Source organism: Phyllobates terribilis, unplaced genomic scaffold (genome assembly GCF_046119375.1).
Source record: "Phyllobates terribilis strain yellow unplaced genomic scaffold, ASM4611937v1 Scaffold_2__4_contigs__length_985480577, whole genome shotgun sequence".
Lineage (NCBI taxonomy): Eukaryota > Metazoa > Chordata > Amphibia > Anura > Dendrobatidae > Phyllobates > Phyllobates terribilis.
In genome coordinates, this window is record NW_027362762.1 from 661,875,266 (window position 1) to 661,894,471 (window position 19,206).

General features: G+C 46.2%; 1 protein-coding gene across 1 annotated transcript; it reads right to left on the reverse strand.

The window, feature by feature from the left end:
• Positions 1-505: 505 nt before the first annotated feature.
• PSMA5 (proteasome 20S subunit alpha 5) lies at positions 506-19,038 on the reverse strand. The gene is made up of 9 exons (XM_073666809.1): positions 18,882-19,038; positions 16,586-16,652; positions 14,440-14,566; positions 13,633-13,700; positions 13,447-13,554; positions 13,309-13,367; positions 12,548-12,650; positions 1,090-1,176; positions 506-724 (listed from the first exon to the last, which is right to left on the reverse strand). The coding sequence occupies exons 1-9, from the start codon at positions 18,908-18,910 to the stop codon at positions 647-649; spliced, it is 726 nt and encodes a 241-aa protein (XP_073522910.1). The 5' UTR covers positions 18,911-19,038; the 3' UTR covers positions 506-646.
• Positions 19,039-19,206: the final 168 nt, after the last annotated feature.

Below are 19,206 nucleotides of genomic sequence, written 5' to 3' on the forward strand. Positions count from 1 at the left end.
TTTGTTCCATTTTTGTACAGGGTACAGCCAGGCCCTTTAGTGTTGTCTGGGAAAATTGGGGCCTGTCCTTGTGGGGTGCACTTATATAGTGCTGGGCAGCCCGTCTGATCGAATAGTATTGGTCTCACTGAAAAGTAAGCACACTACACGTATCAGTGTGACTGGTGCCCTACACAAGTCTTAGCCGTGTGCATTTATAATACTACCACCCCCATCATGGGTGGTCATTATGTGGTCATTATGCCTTTATCACTGGGTCTGCAGCACCTTGTAGTGCATTAGTTTTGTGACCTGGTGTTGGCAAATATAGCTGCCTTTTTTCTGTGATGTTTTTTGATGTTATGTCCTTTTCAATGAGTTGCTTTAACCAATATTAATAATACGCATTAAAAATAACATGAAGCATTAGTGCCAATGAATGCAGGTTTTGGCTTTTAGCAAAGCTACAAAAATGTAAAATGATCAGTCATAAGTTGGGTTATCCTACATGGATAAAACAAGACAGTTCTCAAGTATAAGAAAAAGGTTTATTTGAGACATCTGGAACCTGCATCTATATACAGATACAATTATATATATAAAAAAAAAAACATGGAAAATCAACTAAGGAACCGGCGTGGACCAATCAGCTGTGTGATTTCGATGCTCAGATGTCCTTGATAACCTCTTCCAGCTCTTCCTTGCAGTACATGTGAAACTTCTTCCCAGGCTCTACCGTGGCAAGCTGAAAAGGGGAGGAAGGAAAAAAAAAGGGAAAGAATGACAGTGGTGGGTGGGAGGTAAAGACCAGCAGGAGATGGACGGATCAGCTGCTGCGAGTGTGATTGATGTCAACAAAGAATCTGCCATTGCAATACCCCAAATATAGCTCCTGGCAACCAGAATAGCTCATTGGATAGCCCCCTCCTCATCCAGAGAGCATTCTGCGCTACAGCCGCTGAGAAATTAGAGCCGAGTTTTTTTACATCGGTAAAGCAATCTGGGTCCACTTCCTGAAGGCGGAGGGGTAAAACATAGAAGACATCACACTCAAGACACAGGGGAAAGTAGTGACAGCTACATTATATTCCACGGTGAAGAATAACCTACCTCAATGTTGGTGGCATTCAGCTTCTCTTCCATCACTTGCTTTAGGATTGTGAGCGATGATTTAATGGCTTCTTTTAGCGTCATTGACTTAAAAAAAAATACATATATATATTTAAGATCTCACATACTAGACATAATAATGGTAATTTTATACAATTCTTTATCATATCTGTCAATGCAGTAGTCATACTGGTTACAGCTAACCTACAGTAAGATGGAGCTCAGATAAACTGAAAAAGCCGTGTACCCAAGTCCGACTGACAAACCAGAACACTGTCACTGATAACAAGCAAAATACCTAATATATTAGAAAATACTTTCATTAAAGTGAACCGGACACGTGATACATGCTGCCCGATCTATAGGCACGATATACGGGCAACAGGCACTGGCTGTATTATCTCAGCCAGGTACGTTTAACCCCTTTACCCCCGAGGGTGGTTTGCACATTAATGACAGACCGATTTTTACAATTCTGACCACTGTCACTTTATGAGGTAATTACTCTGGAACGCTTCAATGGATCCCCCTGATTCTGAGATTGTTTTATCATGACATATTGTACTTCATGATAGTGGTAAAATTTCTTCGATATCACTTGCGTTTATTTGTGATAAAAATGGAAATTTGGCGAAAATTTAGCAATTTTCAAAATTTGAATTTTTATGCCCTTAAATCAGAGAGATATGTCACACAAAAGAGTTAATAAATAACATTTCCCACATGTCTACTTTACATCAGCACAATTTTGGAACCAAAATGTTTTTCTCATTTTTACAACAAAATTTCCAAAACCATTTTTTTTTTAGAGACCACATCACATTTGAAGTCACTTTGAGGGGTCTTTATGACAGAAAATACCCAAAAGTGACACCATTCTAAAAACTGCACCCCTCAAGGTGCTCAAAACCACATTCAAGAACTTTATTAACCCTTCAAGTGCTCCACAGGAATTTTTGGAATGTGGAAAAAAAAATCAACATTTAACTTTTTTCACAAAAATGTTATTTTAGACCCAATTTTTTTTATTTTCGCAGGGGTAACAGGAAAAAATGGACCCCAAAATTTGTTGTGCAATTTCCCCTGAGCACGCCGATACCCCATATGTGGGGGAAAACCACTGTTTGGGCGCACGGCAGAGAAGGAGCGCCATTTGACTTTTGAATGTAAAATTTGCTTGAATAATTAGCAGACGCCATGTTGCATTTGGGGAGCCCCTGATGTGCCTAAACAGTGGAATCCCCCACAAGTGACACCTTTTTGGAAACTAGACCCCTCGGAGAACTTCTGGATGTGTGGTGAGCACCTTGAACCCCCAGGTGCTTCACAGGAGTTTAGAACATTGAGCCGTAAAAATAAAATTTTCACATTTTTCCCACAAAAATGTTTTTTCAGCCCCCAATTTTGAATTTTCATAAGGAAAACAGACGAAATTTCACCATGCAGTTTGTTGCTCAATTTCTTCTGAGCAAGCAGATAACCCATATGTGGGGGAAACACCAAGGTTACTTACCGGTAGCCGGTTTTTCCTGAGCCCATGACAGCACACCTTGAGAGAGGATCCGCCCCACCAAGGACAGGAAACCGTCTGAAATAAAAGGGCGGTACCTCTCCCTCGCTTCAGTTGTTTACAGAGCATTGAGAGGACCTCCCTAAACAGGTTAGGCACATAACCAACACCACAATATACAAATACACACCACCCCACACAGTGCACACCAGGGTGTGAGAAACATAGAAAAAATAAGTGGGGGAAACTACGGGTGCTGTCATGGGCTCAGGAAAAACCGGCTACCGGTAAGTAACCTTGGTGTTTTCCCCTCCCCCATGACAGCACACCTTGAGAGAATTTTGGAGAATTTATGAGCACCCTAGGGAGGGACCACCGCCTGAAGTACCCTTCTCCCAAAGGTGAGATCAGAAGAGGATAGATCCAACCGATAGTGCTTAAAGAAGGTGGATGGTGTAGACCAAGTAGCAGCCCTACATATCTGCTCGATCGAGACGTCTGCTCTCTCTGCCCAGGAGGTTGCAACGGCTCTGGTGGAATGAGCCCTCACATTGTCCGGGGCTGGAACCCCTGTGGACGTATAGGCTAAGCAAATGGCCTCCCTGAGCCACCTAGAGATGGTACCCTTGGACACCCCATGACCTTTCCTATACCCTTGAAAGGCCAGGAACAGAGAACAGTCTTTCCTCCACAGACTAGTCATGTGAATGTACTGTAGCAGGGACCTCCTAACATCTAGGCTATGGAACCTGACTTCCCCTGGGTTCTTGGGATTGCTGCAGAACGAGGGTAGCACAATCTCCTGACTACGGTGAAATCTAGATACCACCTTGGGAAGGTATGCTGGATCTGGCCGCAAGGTGACCCTATCCTCAAAGATTTGTGTGTAAGGAGGATTAACCGAGAGGGCCTGCAGATCCCCCACCCTACGGGCTGATGTTAAGGCCACTAGAAGGATGGTCTTAAGGGTGAGAATTTTTGGAGAAACCTTGTGTAGGGGTTCGAATGGTTCACTAGTAAGAGCGTTCAAGACTAAATTCAGGTCCCAAGGAGGAACACCCATGGACCTAACCGGTCCAGCTCTGGCACAGGACTTGATAAACCTCGAGATCCACCTATTCCCAGCCAGATTACAATTGTAGAGTGCTCCCAAAGCTGAAACTTGAACCTTAAGGGTCCCTGTAGCTAGACCCAGGTCCCACCCCTTTTGCAGAAATTCCAGGATCCCTCTGATCGGAGGTTTGCTCGATAGCGGAATATCTATAACCTCTAGGAATTTACCCCAAACCCTGCTATAAATCTTAGTTGTAATCGGTTTTCTGCTCCCCAATAAAGTAGAAACTAAGCCTGGTGAAAACCCCTTGCTACTCAATAGCGACCTCTCAAATTCCATGCCGAAAGATGGAATCCCCTGGCCTGGGCATGGAATACTGGTCCCTGCATGAGAAGGTCCGGCCTCTCTGGTAGAATCCAGGGATCTGACACCGACATTAGCCGAAGCAGAGAGAACCAAGGCCTCTTGGGCCAAAAAGGGGCTATCAAAATCACCCTGGCGCCTTCCTCCCGGATCTTCCTCACCACTACTGGAATCATCACTAATGGCGGAAAGGCATAGGCCTTCCTGAACCCCCAAGGAATCTGGAGGGCATCTATGGCATGGGGATTTTCTGCCGGATTTAGGGAGCAAAATCTCTGCACCTTTCTGTTTGCCCTTGTGGCGAACAGGTCTATGTCTGGCTGCCCCCATAATTGGACAATCTGATGGAAGACCTCCGGGTTCAACCCCCACTCCCCCTGTCTTAGGGTATGGCGGCTTAGAAAATCTGCCTTCACGTTTTCTATCCCCTTTATGTGAAGGGCGCTGAGGGATAGGAGGTTTCGCTCTGCTAGACCAAGGATCCTGTCTGCCACCACCATCAGAGGGCGTGACCTTGTCCCTCCTTGGTGATTCACATAGGCTACTGCGGTCCGGTTGTCGGACCTGACCTGGACATGGTGATTTTGGATGTGAGGGAGGAAGCCCCTGAGGGATCTTTCTACTGCCCAAAGCTCCTTTAAGTTTGAGGATGATCCCCTCTCGTGGTAAGCCCAGTGACCCTGTATTGAGAGTTCTGCCAGATGACCCCCCCATCCGGAACTGCTTGCGTCGGTCGTAACTACCCGATCTATCGATCTGGACCATTGAACGCCTGTGGTCAGATTTCCCCTGACTGTCCACCACGAAAGAGAATCTACTACTTCTGGGGAGAGAGAGAGCCTGCCTTCTAAACGCCCGTTGCAGGACCTCTGTGCTGACAGGACCTCCCACTGAAGCCGCCTCATATGCCCCTGGGCCCACATTACTGCTGGGAGACAGGCCGTCATAGAACCCAGGAGGGACATTGCCTCTCTCAGAGACATCTCTGGAGCTTGAATGGCCTTCGAGACTAATGCAATTAACCTGCAGATTTTGTCCTCTGGGAGGAAGCAGGTTTGACGACGAGAGTCTAGGATTAGACCCAGAAAGGTCTGAGTCCTGGAGGGGGTTAGTCTTGATTTTTGGAAATTTACTAACCACCCCAGCTGATGCAACACTTCCGTGACCACTAGGAGCTGACTGGAGCAGTGGGCTTCTGTTTTCCCTATTATCAAGAAGTCGTCTAAATATGGCACGATCACTACATTCTTGATCCGTAGGAAGGCTGTCACTTCTGCTATTAGTTTCGTAAATATTCTCGGGGCAATGGAGAGGCCAAAGGGTAGGGCAGCAAACTGAAAATGCCTCAGCTTCCCCTGAATAAACAGGGCTACTCTCAGATACTTCTGATACTCCGGATGGATTGGGACGTGATAATATGCGTCCTTCAAGTCTATTACAGCCATAAAGCAGTTGCGATGTAAGAGCTTCACTGCCGAGCCTACTGACTCCATTTTGAAAGTCTGGTTTTCTACTACTTGGTTCAGACTCCTGAGGTTGATGATGGTCCTTAAGGACCCGTTTGGTTTTTTTATCATGAATAGTGGGGAATAGAACCCCCTCCCTCTCTGTGTTGCTGGTACTTCGAGAAGGACCTGCTTTCCTACTAACTCTAACACTTCTGTTTCCAGGGCTAATTGTTCTTCCTGGACCTTTCGTAGGGGGGTAACCACAAAGGTCCGCCAGGGGGTCTGGCTGAACTGGATCTTCAGGCCCCCACTGATAATTTTCAGAATCCATGGGTTTGTTGTTATCGCGTCCCAAGCTGGAAAAAAGTGGGAAAGCCTTCCACCCACTTCCAGCCTGGCGTCATTGGGAGGATCTCTTTGAACTCGAGGATGGTCCTCCAAACATGTAGCCCGATTCTTTTTTGGACTTGGCTTCCCATTTCTTTTTGTCTCCCGGAGGACGACCCCGGTTAAATTTTCTCCTCCGAAAACTAAATCTTCTTGGTTCCCCCGAAAATCCCGGGAACCCTTTGGTTTTATCGCCTGCTTTTTCTAACAGGTCCTCTAACTTTTGGCCAAACAGGAGTCTACCGTCACACGGGAGGGAGCACAGTTTCTGTTTCGAAGGTAGGTCGCCTGGGCAACCCTTGAGCCACAAGGCCCGCCTGGCTGCGTTGGATAGTCCCGCTGCCCTAGCTGACAGTCTGACCGAGTCAGCTGAAGAGTCGGCCAGGAAGGCCGATGCTGTTTGAATTAAAGGTAGCTCTGCAAGTATTGCCTGTCTGGAGACCTTTTTATCTTTAAGCTGGTCTTCCAGCTGTTGAAGCCACACCATCAAGGACCTCGCCACACAGGTGCTAGCCACCGCTGGTTTTAGGCCACCTGCTGCCGCCTCCCACGTGTGGCGCAGGAAGGAGTCAGCTCTTTTATCCAGGGCATCTTTTAGGACGCCAGAGTCCTCCAAGGGCAGGGAAGATCTCTTTGATGACCTTGCCACAGTCCCGTCCACCTTGGGGATCTTATCCCAAGGTTCCGCATCCTTCTCTTCGAAGGGGTACCTTCTTTTGGAGAAGGAGGGTAAAGCCCCTGATCTCTCAGGTCTCCTCCACTCCCGGTCAATGAGGCCCTGAATCTTACTGTTCACCGGAAATGAGCGTCTCTTCCGCTCTCCCAAGCCCGCAAACATGATGTCCTCCCGGGATTTAGATGCTCTCTCTTCCTCCAGACCCATGGTTGATCTTACTGCCCTAACCAGTCTGTCTGTATTCTCAATGGGGAAGCAGGGTCTACCGCCCCCCGATGAGGAAGAGGACGATGAATCCCACTGCTCCTCGGACTGGGAGGAATCAGAGACGGAGGAAACCTCTCTACGGGGCCTTTTCTTCCCTCTAAGGAACCCCTTCAGGGACCCCTGAACTTCTGCATGTACTATGGACTTTAAATTTGCAGCAAAATCCTGGGAATTCTCAGCTATGGTTTTGGTCACACAGCCCTGGCAAAGTGGTTTCTGCCACTCTACTGAGAGAGAAGCTTGGCAAAGGGCACACATCCTATGCTTTTGCTTGGCACTACTCTTCTTAGGCTCCGGATTCGGAGGCTGTCGCGGAACTGATGATTCCATTCTGGATGGTCCCGAGGCGCTCGAAGCCTTACTCCTGCGGCTGCCACTACGATTACTCGAGCGGCTGTCTGTATACGATGCATCCCTCTGCTTCTGTTGCTGAGGTGGGGGGGTAAGCTGCTGCTCCTGGCTATCTGGATCAGCCATGTCTCAGAAGCGCACCACGCTTCCAGGAAAGCTCCCCCCCCTTAAATATAGGGCCATCCAGCCTCCTCCGGTCTGTGGGTCCTCCCCCTTCACCAGGCCGGAGCTCCGTTGAAAAAAAACCGGCCTGGGACGCTCCGATGGGCGCCGCCATCTTGGATCGGCGCCGCCTCCTGACGTCACCCAGCGCGCCGCTCCCCGCGTGCCCTGCGCCGTGACGTCAGGCGCGTCACACCCGGAAGCGTTCCACACTGCAGGGGGAGGACGGCGCCGCGGTCTCCGGGAGGACAGAGCCTGCCTCACCGCGTGCGCCCCGCTCGGCGCAGAGACCCCAGGGGAAGCTGCGGACGGCGCTTCTGGGATACTGAACCCGGTGCACAGGCCAGTGCCCGCTCTTCCACACCGGGACAGCCCCAGGTAAGTCTTCTTTCTTCCAGACAGGTTCCCCATCAAGGACAGGAAACCAACTGAAGCGAGGGAGAGGTACCGCCCTTTTATTTCAGACGGTTTCCTGTCCTTGGTGGGGCGGATCCTCTCTCAAGGTGTGCTGTCATGGGGGAGGGGAAAAACCACTGTTTGGGCGCACGGCAGGATTCGGAAGGGAAGGAGCGCCATTTGACTTTTTGAATGCAAAAATTTGCTTGAATAATTTGCGGATGTGCCCCTGATGTGCCTAAACAGTGGAAAAACCCCACAAGTGACACCATTTTGGAAACTAGACCCCTCAGGGAACTTATCTAGATGTGTGGTGAGCACCCTGAACCCCCAAGTGCTTTACAGAAGTTTACAACATGGAGCCGTGAAGATAAAAAAAATATCAAACTTTTTCCACAAAAATAATGTTTTAGCCCCAATTTTTTTATTTTCACAAGGGTAAGAGGAGAAAATGGACCCCAAAAACTGTTGGCGTACTCAGGAGAAATTGCACAATACCCCATATGTGTGGAAAATACAGTGTTTGGGCGCACGGCAGAGTTCAGAAGGGAAGGAGCATTGTGTGACTTTTTGAACGCAAAATTGGCTGGAATTGAGAGCGGACGCCATGTCACGTTTGGAGAGCCCCTGATGTGCCTAAACAGTGGAAACCCCCCCACAAGTGACCCCATTTTGGAAACTAGACCCCTCAAGGATTTTATCAAGGGGTATTAGTGAACATTTTGAATCCAGAGGTACGACACAGAATTTGATAACATTAGGTCATCATATTGAATAAGTTGTCATTAGTCTTGAGTGCTCACTACTTGAGTTTGCATCGGGTACTCAGGTATGCATCATGTATCACGGGTGCTCGAGTGACAAGCTCGAGTCCCTGCTCGCATGTTTCATGGTTATTAGACACCCAAAAAAACAATGCGGGGATCGCTCATGCATGGCAGGCAATCCCCGTGAGGTTTTTTTTGGCCATGAAGCATATGGGGCAGAGACTCGAGCATGTCACTTGAGCACCCGTGATACATAGTGCATGCCAGAGCACCCGATGCAAACTCAAGTAGCGAGCACTTGCGCGCAACACTAGGCGCCATATCGTTGTAGTCTTTTTTTTTTTTTACTTTTGAAAAAAATCACAACCCTAACCCTAGAGTTTATTTTTTACGCCGTTCCTCGTGCGGTATAAGTGATTAGACAACTTTATTCTTCGGGTCGGTGTGATTACAGCGATACCAGAATGATATCGGGTTTTTATGACTGACAGCTGTCACACACTAAAAGAAGCATTTTTTTGCAAAATCTACTTTTTGCATCGCCATATTTTGAGAGCTACAATTTTTCCAGATTTTGGCCGACAGAGTCATGTGACGGCTTGTTTTTTGTGGAGTGACTTGACGTTTTTGTTGGTGCCATTTTCAGGCACGTGACATTTTTTGATCGCTTTCTATTCCGATTTTTGGGGGGCAGAATAAACAAAAAACAGCAATTACAGAATTTGTTTTTATGTTTTTTTTTTTTTTTTTATGCTGTTCCGCGTGTGGTAAAATTGATAAGACAGCATTATTCTTCGGGTCAGTACATTTACAGCGGTACCACTGTTTAGCCGCTTTTACACAATAAAAGCTATTTTATAGAAGAAAATATTTTTTAGCATCGCTTTATTCTGAGAGCTATAACTTTTTTATTTTTCGGATGATGGAGCTGTATGGCGGCTTGTTTTTTGCGGGACAAGACGACGTTTTCAGCAGTACCATTTTTATTTATATTCGTCTTTTTGATTGCGTGTTATTTCATTTTTGTTTGGCGGTATGATGATAAAGCATTGTTTTTTGCTCCATTTTTTATTTTATTTTTTTACCGTGTTCACTAAAGGGGTTAACTAGTGGGACAGTTTTATAGGTCAGGTGTCGTTCCGGACATGGCGATACCAAATATGTGTACTTTGTTTTTTTCATAATATTTATTGATGGGTACATTATATTTTTATTTTTGGTGGATTTTTTTTATATTTTTACATTTTTTTTTTCTTCATTTTTTTTAACACTTTTTGGACTTTTATTCTGTGTCCCACTCTGGGACTTTCACTTTTTTTATTCTGATCGCCTGTATAGCACAGGAATGCAGCACCATCCCTGTGCCATGCAGGCAGTCAGCGCTGCACAGGGAGAAGATAGTTTGGTCATGTACTGCGCATGACCAAAGAATCTTCCTGCTGTCTGGTGACCCGGATGTTGTCATGACGACATCGTGTTGTCATGACGACATCGTGTTGTCATGACGACATCGTGTTGTCATGACGACATCGTGTTGTCATGACGACATCGTGTTGTCATGACGACATCGGGTCATCATGGCAACATCCGGGAAGCCGCGGCAGACAACGCTGGAGACCGGAAGAGGTGAGTATTCCGATCACCTCCCCTTGCCACTGCAATGCTGCGATCGACTTCGATCGCAGCATTGAGGGGGTTAATGTGCCGGGAGCAGTGCGGGACCGCTCCCTGCACATAGTACCAGGTGTCAGCTGACACCCGGCGGTGATCGCCCCGCACCGCTTGTGTGTGGTGCAATTTCCATATGACCTAATAGTACGTCATTGGTCCAATCGGCCCAGGTCACCAAGACGTACCATTAGGTCATACGTCAGAAAGGGGTTAACTGAAAAGCTGCAAAAGTTTCAGAGGAAAATATCCTTTAAAAGCCTTCGGGGACAAAGTCCCACGGGAGACTAGTCAGACTAGTGGGTCCCCAGCGGCTTCTTCCCACCCACTGCCCTGGAGTGACTGCTCTCTCCGTATACGCACATGTAGGAATTGTCATTTTACCATTTTATTTTTCACAATAGACACAGCAGATTAGTGGTGTCCTGATATAAAATCACCAGTCTGATGGGTGCTGCTCTTATATGCAGAGCACACACACTGGTGTACAGGCTTAATAGAGACTCCATGGGTCTGTACACAGCTCTGAGAGTGGCGTACGGGCTCACGAGCGTATTATAAGCCGTATACTGCTATGTGCACACACTACATTCAAAAGCAGTGATCTTCAAAGCAGTATTTTGAGTCAAATGTGGGCTCAGGACTAGGACCACCACTGATTAGCAGTCATTTAGTGTCTATTATATATACCAAAAATGACAAGTGACAGTTACACTTTCCCTTACTTTTAACTGCTGTGTTGGGGACATGACTTTCTGACACCTAATATATAAATATGACAGGTACTTCTTGTTACAGAAGCTTTCCTTTTGGACTGCACAGCTCTGAAGAGTTAAAAATGGCTGCTGTAGGAAGACCCTGTGATCAGGCCATCAACCTCCTCCAAATGGATCATAGCTTTCTATGTGAGGTGTTATTCAGCAGCAGGAGGAGGCTGATGGGCCGATCAGGTCACCGGCTCCTCCACCAGCAGCCGCTGTGTGCAAACAAGTATAGTAGTAAGGCCATGTTCACACTCTCAGTATTTGGTCAGTATTTTACCTCAGTATGTGTAAGCCAAAACCAGGAGAGGAACAATCAGAGGAAAAGTATAATAGAAACACGTCACCACTTCTGTATTTATTACCTACTGCTGGTTTTGGCTTATAAATACTGAGCATGGCCTTGGGGCTGAAAAGTCATGTCCCCAATAAATCTGTTATAATTAAGATAGTGTTCAAGCCTTTTAAGGACGAAGCCTATTTTGACCCTAATGACCAAACTTTCTTTTTCAGTCTTTATTGTACAATACTTTTTTCCCTTTTTTGCTGATCTAGCCATATTACAGGCTGCAAAGTAAAGACTTAAAGCTCCTGCGTTGCGGGGTGTTGATGGGCTTACAGAGGGAGGGCTCCCCCCTATAACTGAGGGTTCATTCAGACATCCATTTTTTGTACACAAGTGCCATCCCCGTTTTTCATGGATAGCACTTATACCTGTGATATTCCATGGGGCCATGCACATGTGCAGTATATTCCTTGGACCGAGTGGTCAACGGAAAATATTGAAGACATGTCCGATATTGATCTGAGGGTCGGATCAAATTCAGCAATGCAAGTCAATGGGTCCATGAAAAAAAAACAAAAACAGACCGCACTCAGATGACATCCAAGTACAATCAGATTTTCACAGACTGTCAGAATGAAGACGGTGGAGAAAATTTTTTTAAAAAAAATTCTCCATGTATGAGAAAATCAGAAGACACTCTTACCACACTGATCAGAATATTTGGTCCGATTTTCTAGTACGTAAATATATATATATTGGATGTCTTTATGAGACCACTTATGTCCATGGCATCTGGGAATATAAACTGCTGCCATAAGAGCTAGCCCCAGTCCCAGCAGATGCAGCGGGAGAGGAGATGTGCATTACAACTCCTGTGATCGCGCCATCCCTGGGACGTTCATGGACGTCCTGATGCCATAAGTTAATCCACACCAGTACATACATATAAATCCATTGTTAAATCATGACAAATCTACAAACACCAAAGTGGCCTTAAACCTATATCTGACAAGAATTTTTTAACACCACACACAATTAATTATATGGTTTCAATTTTAACAATAATGTAAAAGAAATATATGTTTGGACTCCATTTTGTGTTTAAGCATTCAATGCAAGAAACTGGACCTCCTCCCTACAGCTATGTACTGATTATGTCAATCCGATTCCTTGTATCCTTGTGTTTTTTTTTTTTAAGATTTGTAGAATGTCTTAAGGGAAATATAAAATTATACTTTTCAACGAGCACATGAGACTGTTTTGGGTATTAGAATGATGAATGCCCTTTTTATGTAAACTGTGCAGTTTGGCATTTTATGTCCCTTCATGTTCTGAAAGAAAGTTACCAAGCTTTAGACTCACCTTATGATAGACCTCCTGCAAAGAGCTCTGTGCCCCTTCAGAAGCCGAGCCGATGGCACGGGCATCACACTGCACAAAAGTCCCTGAGGGATCCATATGAAAGCTGCAGAACAGGAGGACATGTCACACGAATATTGAGAAGCCGTAGGAGAATCCACAATCACGCCGATGACAGTCCAGAGTACATGGTTATGCAGAATGAAAAGCCTCGTACTTGTGCTTCATATCATGATGGCTTAGAAATGACTCTATTCCCTAAACCCACCACCATGTATGATCCTACAGGGTGACCTCCATGAATTAAATCATTCTTATGGTCTTTACAAGGGGATGTGATCACAGGGTAATATTGCAAAGCAACCTAAAGACCAGTCCATAAAATGTAGCACCAAATAAAAGCACATCTCTGAAACTGTATGGCGGATTAATAATAAAAAAAAACTGGAATGCTCCGGGAATAAATCGAGAAGAAAACAAGACAATTTGGACCTGGCGACAGGTCCTCCTAAACTTCTCAGAATCTGATATAAAAGTATCAAAACTAGAAAAAAATATTATACATGAACCCAGAAATAAAGCACAATATGCCCTACAAAAAAATAAGCTCCCATATAACTATATGGACTAAAAAAAGTGTTTGCCCTAACGGATCAAAATAGTTGGGTCCTGAAGAGGTTACATTTGAATAATGTATATAAAGGAAGAACATTTTTAAGAATTTTATATGCAGTGATGTTCTATAGTATACGCAGACAACTTACAGCTGCGGTCCTTTCTCATCTGCTCCACCAAACAGCAAAGCAACTCCAAATGGCCGACTCTAAAATACAAAAAATTGAAAATTTACACAAAAATATCAGAATGCTATGAAGAACTACCCCCCTGAGAGTAGCACTTGCCATTGCTCCAGGGTCCGCATCTTCTTCCCCAAACTGCAATGCCAGATTAGAAACAGCCTGTGTGACGCTCTCTACAGTCATGGTCTCATTATATGTGAACCAGTGATTCTAGAAGAAGAAAGAACGATGAATACTAATGCATTCAGGAAAGCCGGCACTGAAAACTGGACTGGGATATGATCTGACCTGGGTTTCAACTCTAGCTTTATCAACTAATGTCTTTGCATCTGCGATCAATCCGCTCATGGCACAGCCTGGATCGGAAAGAAATCATTATAGAGTAAAACAGAGGCTGGACAGACATCTGTCTGAGATGATCTAGTGAATCCTGCTTTGAGCAGGGGGTTGGACCAGATGACCCAGGAGGTCCCTTCCAACTCTACCATTCTATGATTCTAAAAGTCACAGGTTAGAAGATAACAGAAATGTTCATAATGGATCACACATGCACCCGTGCTTTATTAAAAGGAATTTGTCACTAGGGTTTTTCTTAACCCATCTAAGAGCACAGCATGATGTAGGAGCAGAGACCTTGATTCCAGCGATATATCACTTACTGGGTTGCTTACTTCAGGTTTTGAGGAAATCAGTTTTCTCTGCTGCAGATCTAGCAGTTCTCTAAATGCTGAGCTCTGTGTAACCCCTACACCACTGATTAGCAGCTTTCTTTGTACTCTGTGCATAGGCAGAAAGCTGCCACAGTCATGGGGGTATGGTTGGATTATCTAGCAGCAGGTTTCTAAACCTCTAGTGATAATCTCCTGCTGATAAAACAAATCTACAGCAAGCAGCCCAGTAATACACCACTGGAATCAGGGTCTCTGCCCCTACATAATGAAGTTCACAGATGAGTTGGTAAAAACCTGATGATAGATTCCCTTTACTCCTACATACAGCTGTTATCCGCTATACTCAAGGTCCCGAAACTGGGAGCACCAAGGTACAACATGGTTGGTCTGCAATTAATAAAACATGGTGGCCTATATATGTTACCTATATGAGCATCTATTTCTACAATCTTCTCAATGCTGTTTGGCTCCATCAATGGAGAGGTGATTCTCTTCTCAACAGCAAGACATACTCCCTCTGATGTCTGGATACCGATGGCGGTGGAGCCAAGCTGCGGAATACAGAGCACAATTACAGTGGCCACAGAGTCACAACAACCCACAAGGTAGTCCATTTATTCAGTCACATAGTTGTAAAGTAGAGCCAAGTTTCAGCTAAGTCACTGGCCAGAGTGGTACTCCATCAGAAACTGGTTGTCCTGCCGCACGGAGGTCAGCAGCGATGCAGCTGGGAGATGACCGGCACTAGCCGGTCATCTCCCGTCTGCTTGCAGCAGAACTACCCCGACCGGCGGCGCCGCTGATCTCCCGACGGCAAGTGTGAAGGGAGGACTGGGGAGCGGCGCCGCCGGTGGGGATACTTCTGCTGCAAGCAGCCGGTCATCTCCCAGCTGCTCGCAGCGGAAGTACCCGCACAGGCAGCGCCGCTCCCCGGTCCTCACTAATACGCCGGCTGCGACCAATCAGCGATATTGGCGCCAAAATTTAAACATGCTCTCCGGTCCTCACTAACACGGCTCGCTGATTGGTCACGGCCGCGACCAATCAGCGATATTGGCGGCAAATTTAAACACCGCTTTGCTGATTTTGCCTGGTCGGCCGCATACATATTCTAGAATACCCGATGCGTTTGAATCGGGCCACCATCTAGTTATCATATTCAAGTCATCATGACAAGGGATGACCCATGACAAGGGCGGCAGGTGTAAAATAAGTTGTAATTATGGTGCGGCTTGGTATTTTTACATAGCTGCTGTGGAGATTTTAGAGAACAAAATACTTGCCGTATGCATACCGCCGAAATGTGCCACCTACTGTGAAACCAGACATGAACAGGTAAAAAAATAAATAATAATAATAGAATATAAAAGTATGATCTTTATTAGGGTTGAGCGAGTATGTTCTGTCTGAGTATGCTCGGGCCGAGCTCCGAGTATTTACAGCTGCTCGGTGATATGGTTGAATCACTCCCGTGTACATGATTTGCAACTGTTTGACAGTTTTATTACATGTGAGGAATGTGTAAGAAATAGACATTCCTCCCATGTAATAAAACTGTCAAACAGTCACAAATCATGCACATGGGAGCGATTCAACCAGATCACCGAGCAGCTATAAATACTCGGTGCTCGGCCTGGGCATACTCGGCGAAAGGGTTAATAGAACATACTCGCTCAACACTAATCTTTATATAGAAAAACTTATACAATGAAAAAAAACACTTTAAAAACATGAATCATAGAATTAAAAAAATGAATCCACACAACAGAGAAAGGTAGAACCACCGAGACACTCGCACATACACAGCTGGTTATAAATAGCATATATGGAAAAGCACATGAATATCCAACCAAATATAGTGTCATTATAGAAGACGAGAAAACCTTCTCCTGGGAAGATTGCAGGAAACAACGTAGTACAGAAATACTGAGCAAGAACAATTATATGTAAGAGGCCATAAATTGATATCACGGAGTATGAGACCAAAGCAGTCTACCAATCAGAACAGGGCTAGGTTGTCCAGATGTTTTCACCATGCTGGTTTCGCACAATGTGCTTTGTCAGGGGGAACATAGATTTACAGGGGTAGCTATTTACAGAGCTGGCAGCCAATTAAAAAAATACAAACATACATGGGTGATGCAATAGTACCAAACATATAGGGACTGAGCCATAGGCATGGCAATATTTGTTGGCTACCATCACTATAAATAACTAATATATTGTGTGGATTTAATGTCTTTCAATTTTACAAGAAAAACTAAATCAATTATTATATTTATATATTGCATCCTATTTTTTGATCAGGTTCATTTGTTGGTAGGCATTATATTTTGGGATACACAAAATTCTCTCTCATCGTTAAAAATGACCCTTTATATTTGCAAGCTGTGGTGCTAATAAATATCCACAACAAAGCAAAGGTGGCAGCTCCTGACTAAGCTGGATCAGAGATCACTGAGAGAAATCCAGGAAGAAGAACGCCCCTCCGAGGATGACAAGCGGATTTACTTTCACTTTCTGTTCAGTAACACACAGAAGATACTACATAGAAAAAATACAATAACTACCTTTATTGCTTCAATTGCATATTCTACTTGGAAGAGTCGACCTTCTGGTGAGAAAGTATTCACCCCCCTAATGAGAGAGGAGAAAATCAGATTGCACATTATAGAGTTATAATGGATGCTGAACGCCACAAACACCAGTACATTACATAAGGATGATGATGGCGCTTTCTGGGAAACACACTGCCGCCATTTACTGCGTTTCCTATAGGATGTGTTCACACTGAGCTTTATTACATGGATTTAGTCATAACATGTTTCCGTGCCAAAATCTGTGAAGAACTCTCAAGTCGACAGCTTTGTCTACACTAAAAAGATGTCATGTGAACAGACCCTTAAGACAAATGGAGGCATATACATGGTGAGATATGTCAGGGCAGCGGACAGGTCATTTACCCCTAAATAAAACGAGAATCTGTTGCCAACTAAAGAAATTTATATGATTTTTTTTTTTATTATTATTATCTCCATTTTTTCCCCCAGAGAACCCATATAAAGTCCTAATGCGCTCACGTAGACATATACTGCTCCGTGTGCCTACATGTCACTTGACCTCAGAAGGCTGTAATTGGATGTTACAGTCATGTGACACAGCACCATCAAAGCTTTTACACACAGTGCAGTGGGGGACAAAGATCAGGAGGGTGAAAATATATAAGGCAGGTACAATGAAAGAGCTCGAGGCAATGGGATTTTCAATGCACTAGTCACACAAGTGATTGTCCACAGTGTCCCATCGCCGCGAGCGTCCCTACATTATATGCTTCTTTTCTTTACAGCTTGTTACTTAGGAGACCGACCACCACTGCTATCATGCTCCTAAGCACTGTGCTGACGCTTACCAGGATTAGGAGGTAACCGTGCACTCGAGAGATCCTTTCCAACTATAAAACAGCACTTACAAGCTCAAGGGAAAAGCTCCTGCAAGCCCTGAGCATGCTCTAGTGTCTAGCAGAGGTGGTCGATCTCCAAGGCAACGAGCTGTAAATAAAAGAGTTTATATCTCAAGAATGGCTCAAATTTTAAAAAGCAGTAAATTGGAAAAGTGCTCTCTGAAAATACCCATTTATGCACGTGGGAATAACCCTTTAAGTAACCCGGCCACCCGAGTGTGTCCAGCACCAGGGCCCATACATGTAAAGGGGGCAGATCAGCAATGCAGACAGCTTACTAAGCCCCGGCGGCAGCCCAGGACCCCAATGCAGACAGCTTACTAAGCCCCGGCTGCGGCCCAGGACCCCAATGCAGACAGCTTACTAAGCCCCGGCTGCAGCCCAGGACCCCAATGCAGACAGCTTACTAAGCCCCGGCTGCGGCCCAGGACCCCAATGCAGACAGCTTACTAAGCCCCGGCTGCGGCCCAGGACCCCAATGCAGACAGCTTACTAAGCCCCGGCTGCGGCCCAGGACCCCAATGCAGACAGCTTACTAAGCCCCCGCTGCGGCCCAGGACCCCAATGCAGACAGCTTACTAAGCCCCCGCTGCGGCCCAGGACCCCAATGCAGACAGCTTACTAAGCCCCGGCTGCAGCCCAGGACCCCAATGCAGACAGCTTACTAAGCCCCGGCTGCAGCCCAGGACCCCAATGCAGACAGCTTACTAAGCCCCGGCTGCAGCCCAGGACCCCAATGCAGACAGCTTACTAAGCCCCCGCTGCCGCCCAGGACCCAAATGCAGACAGCTTACTAAGCCCCCGCTGCCGCCCAGGACCCCAATGCAGACAGCTTACTAAGCCCCCGCTGCCGCCCAGGACCCCAATGCAGACAGCTTACTAAGCCCCCGGTGCCGCCCAGGACCCCAATGCAGACAGCTTACTAAGCCCCCGCTGCGGCCCAGGACCCCAATGCAGACAGCTTACTAAGCCCCCGCTGCCGCCCAGGACCCCAATGCAGACAGCTTACTAAGCCCCCGCTGCCGCCCAGGACCCCAATGCAGACAGCTTACTAAGCCCCCGCTGCAGCCCAGGACCCCAATGCACAGGCCACGTACATGACTTATATACAGTGCATGCTCACAGCCGCGTATCCATGGCAATGACTCAGCACCGGCCATGTTGAAAGAGAGTGAAAGCAATGGCCCCTCACTAATCCACACACGTACATGAAGGCATAGCCTGTCACCTACAGATATTCCATCCATTACAATGGCGATACCCCCACTATAAGGAACAGAAGAGCCCAGGACAGACATGGTTAACTACTTTCATTTTCTAATGTGGTTCTGGAAGCAGATGCCCAGGGTCTCCATCACGTGACCCATCCCACCGCCGCCCCCTCCTCTGCCAGCGATCACACTCACCTGTCATACTCGGACCGTGTGAGAAACATGGTGATACAGGAGACCGCGCACAGCTCAGGAAGCACCGCAGCTGCTAACTCACCGGGGCCTACTACCGCCGGCACACAGAGGGACGTCACACCGCCGCAACCTCTGATTGGACAAAAGCGGCACCACGTGGTGTAAACGTCACCAGAACGTCCGGGAGTGGGAACAAGGCATGACGGGAAGTGTAGTTTGTAGGCGAACACTAGTGCTTGTCGCACACTGATGTCTGAATGTGTGGTAGCATCGTGCTGTGGTGTGTGGCCTCTCCGCTGTGTCTGGAGAAGTCCTTGTTTATAGC

Excerpts from the sequence above, each read along its gene's own strand:
- PSMA5 (XM_073666809.1), bottom strand. The coding sequence starts at position 18,910 with ATGTTTCTCACACGGTCCGAGTATGACAG. Across the intron at positions 13,368-13,446 it reads ATGCGGACCCTGGAGCAATG|AGTCGGCCATTTGGAGTTGC; the intron begins GCAAGTGCTACT and ends TTTGTATTTTAG. Across the intron at positions 1,177-12,547 it reads TGCAGGAGGTCTATCATAAG|TCAATGACGCTAAAAGAAGC; the intron begins GTGAGTCTAAAG and ends TTTTTTTTTAAG.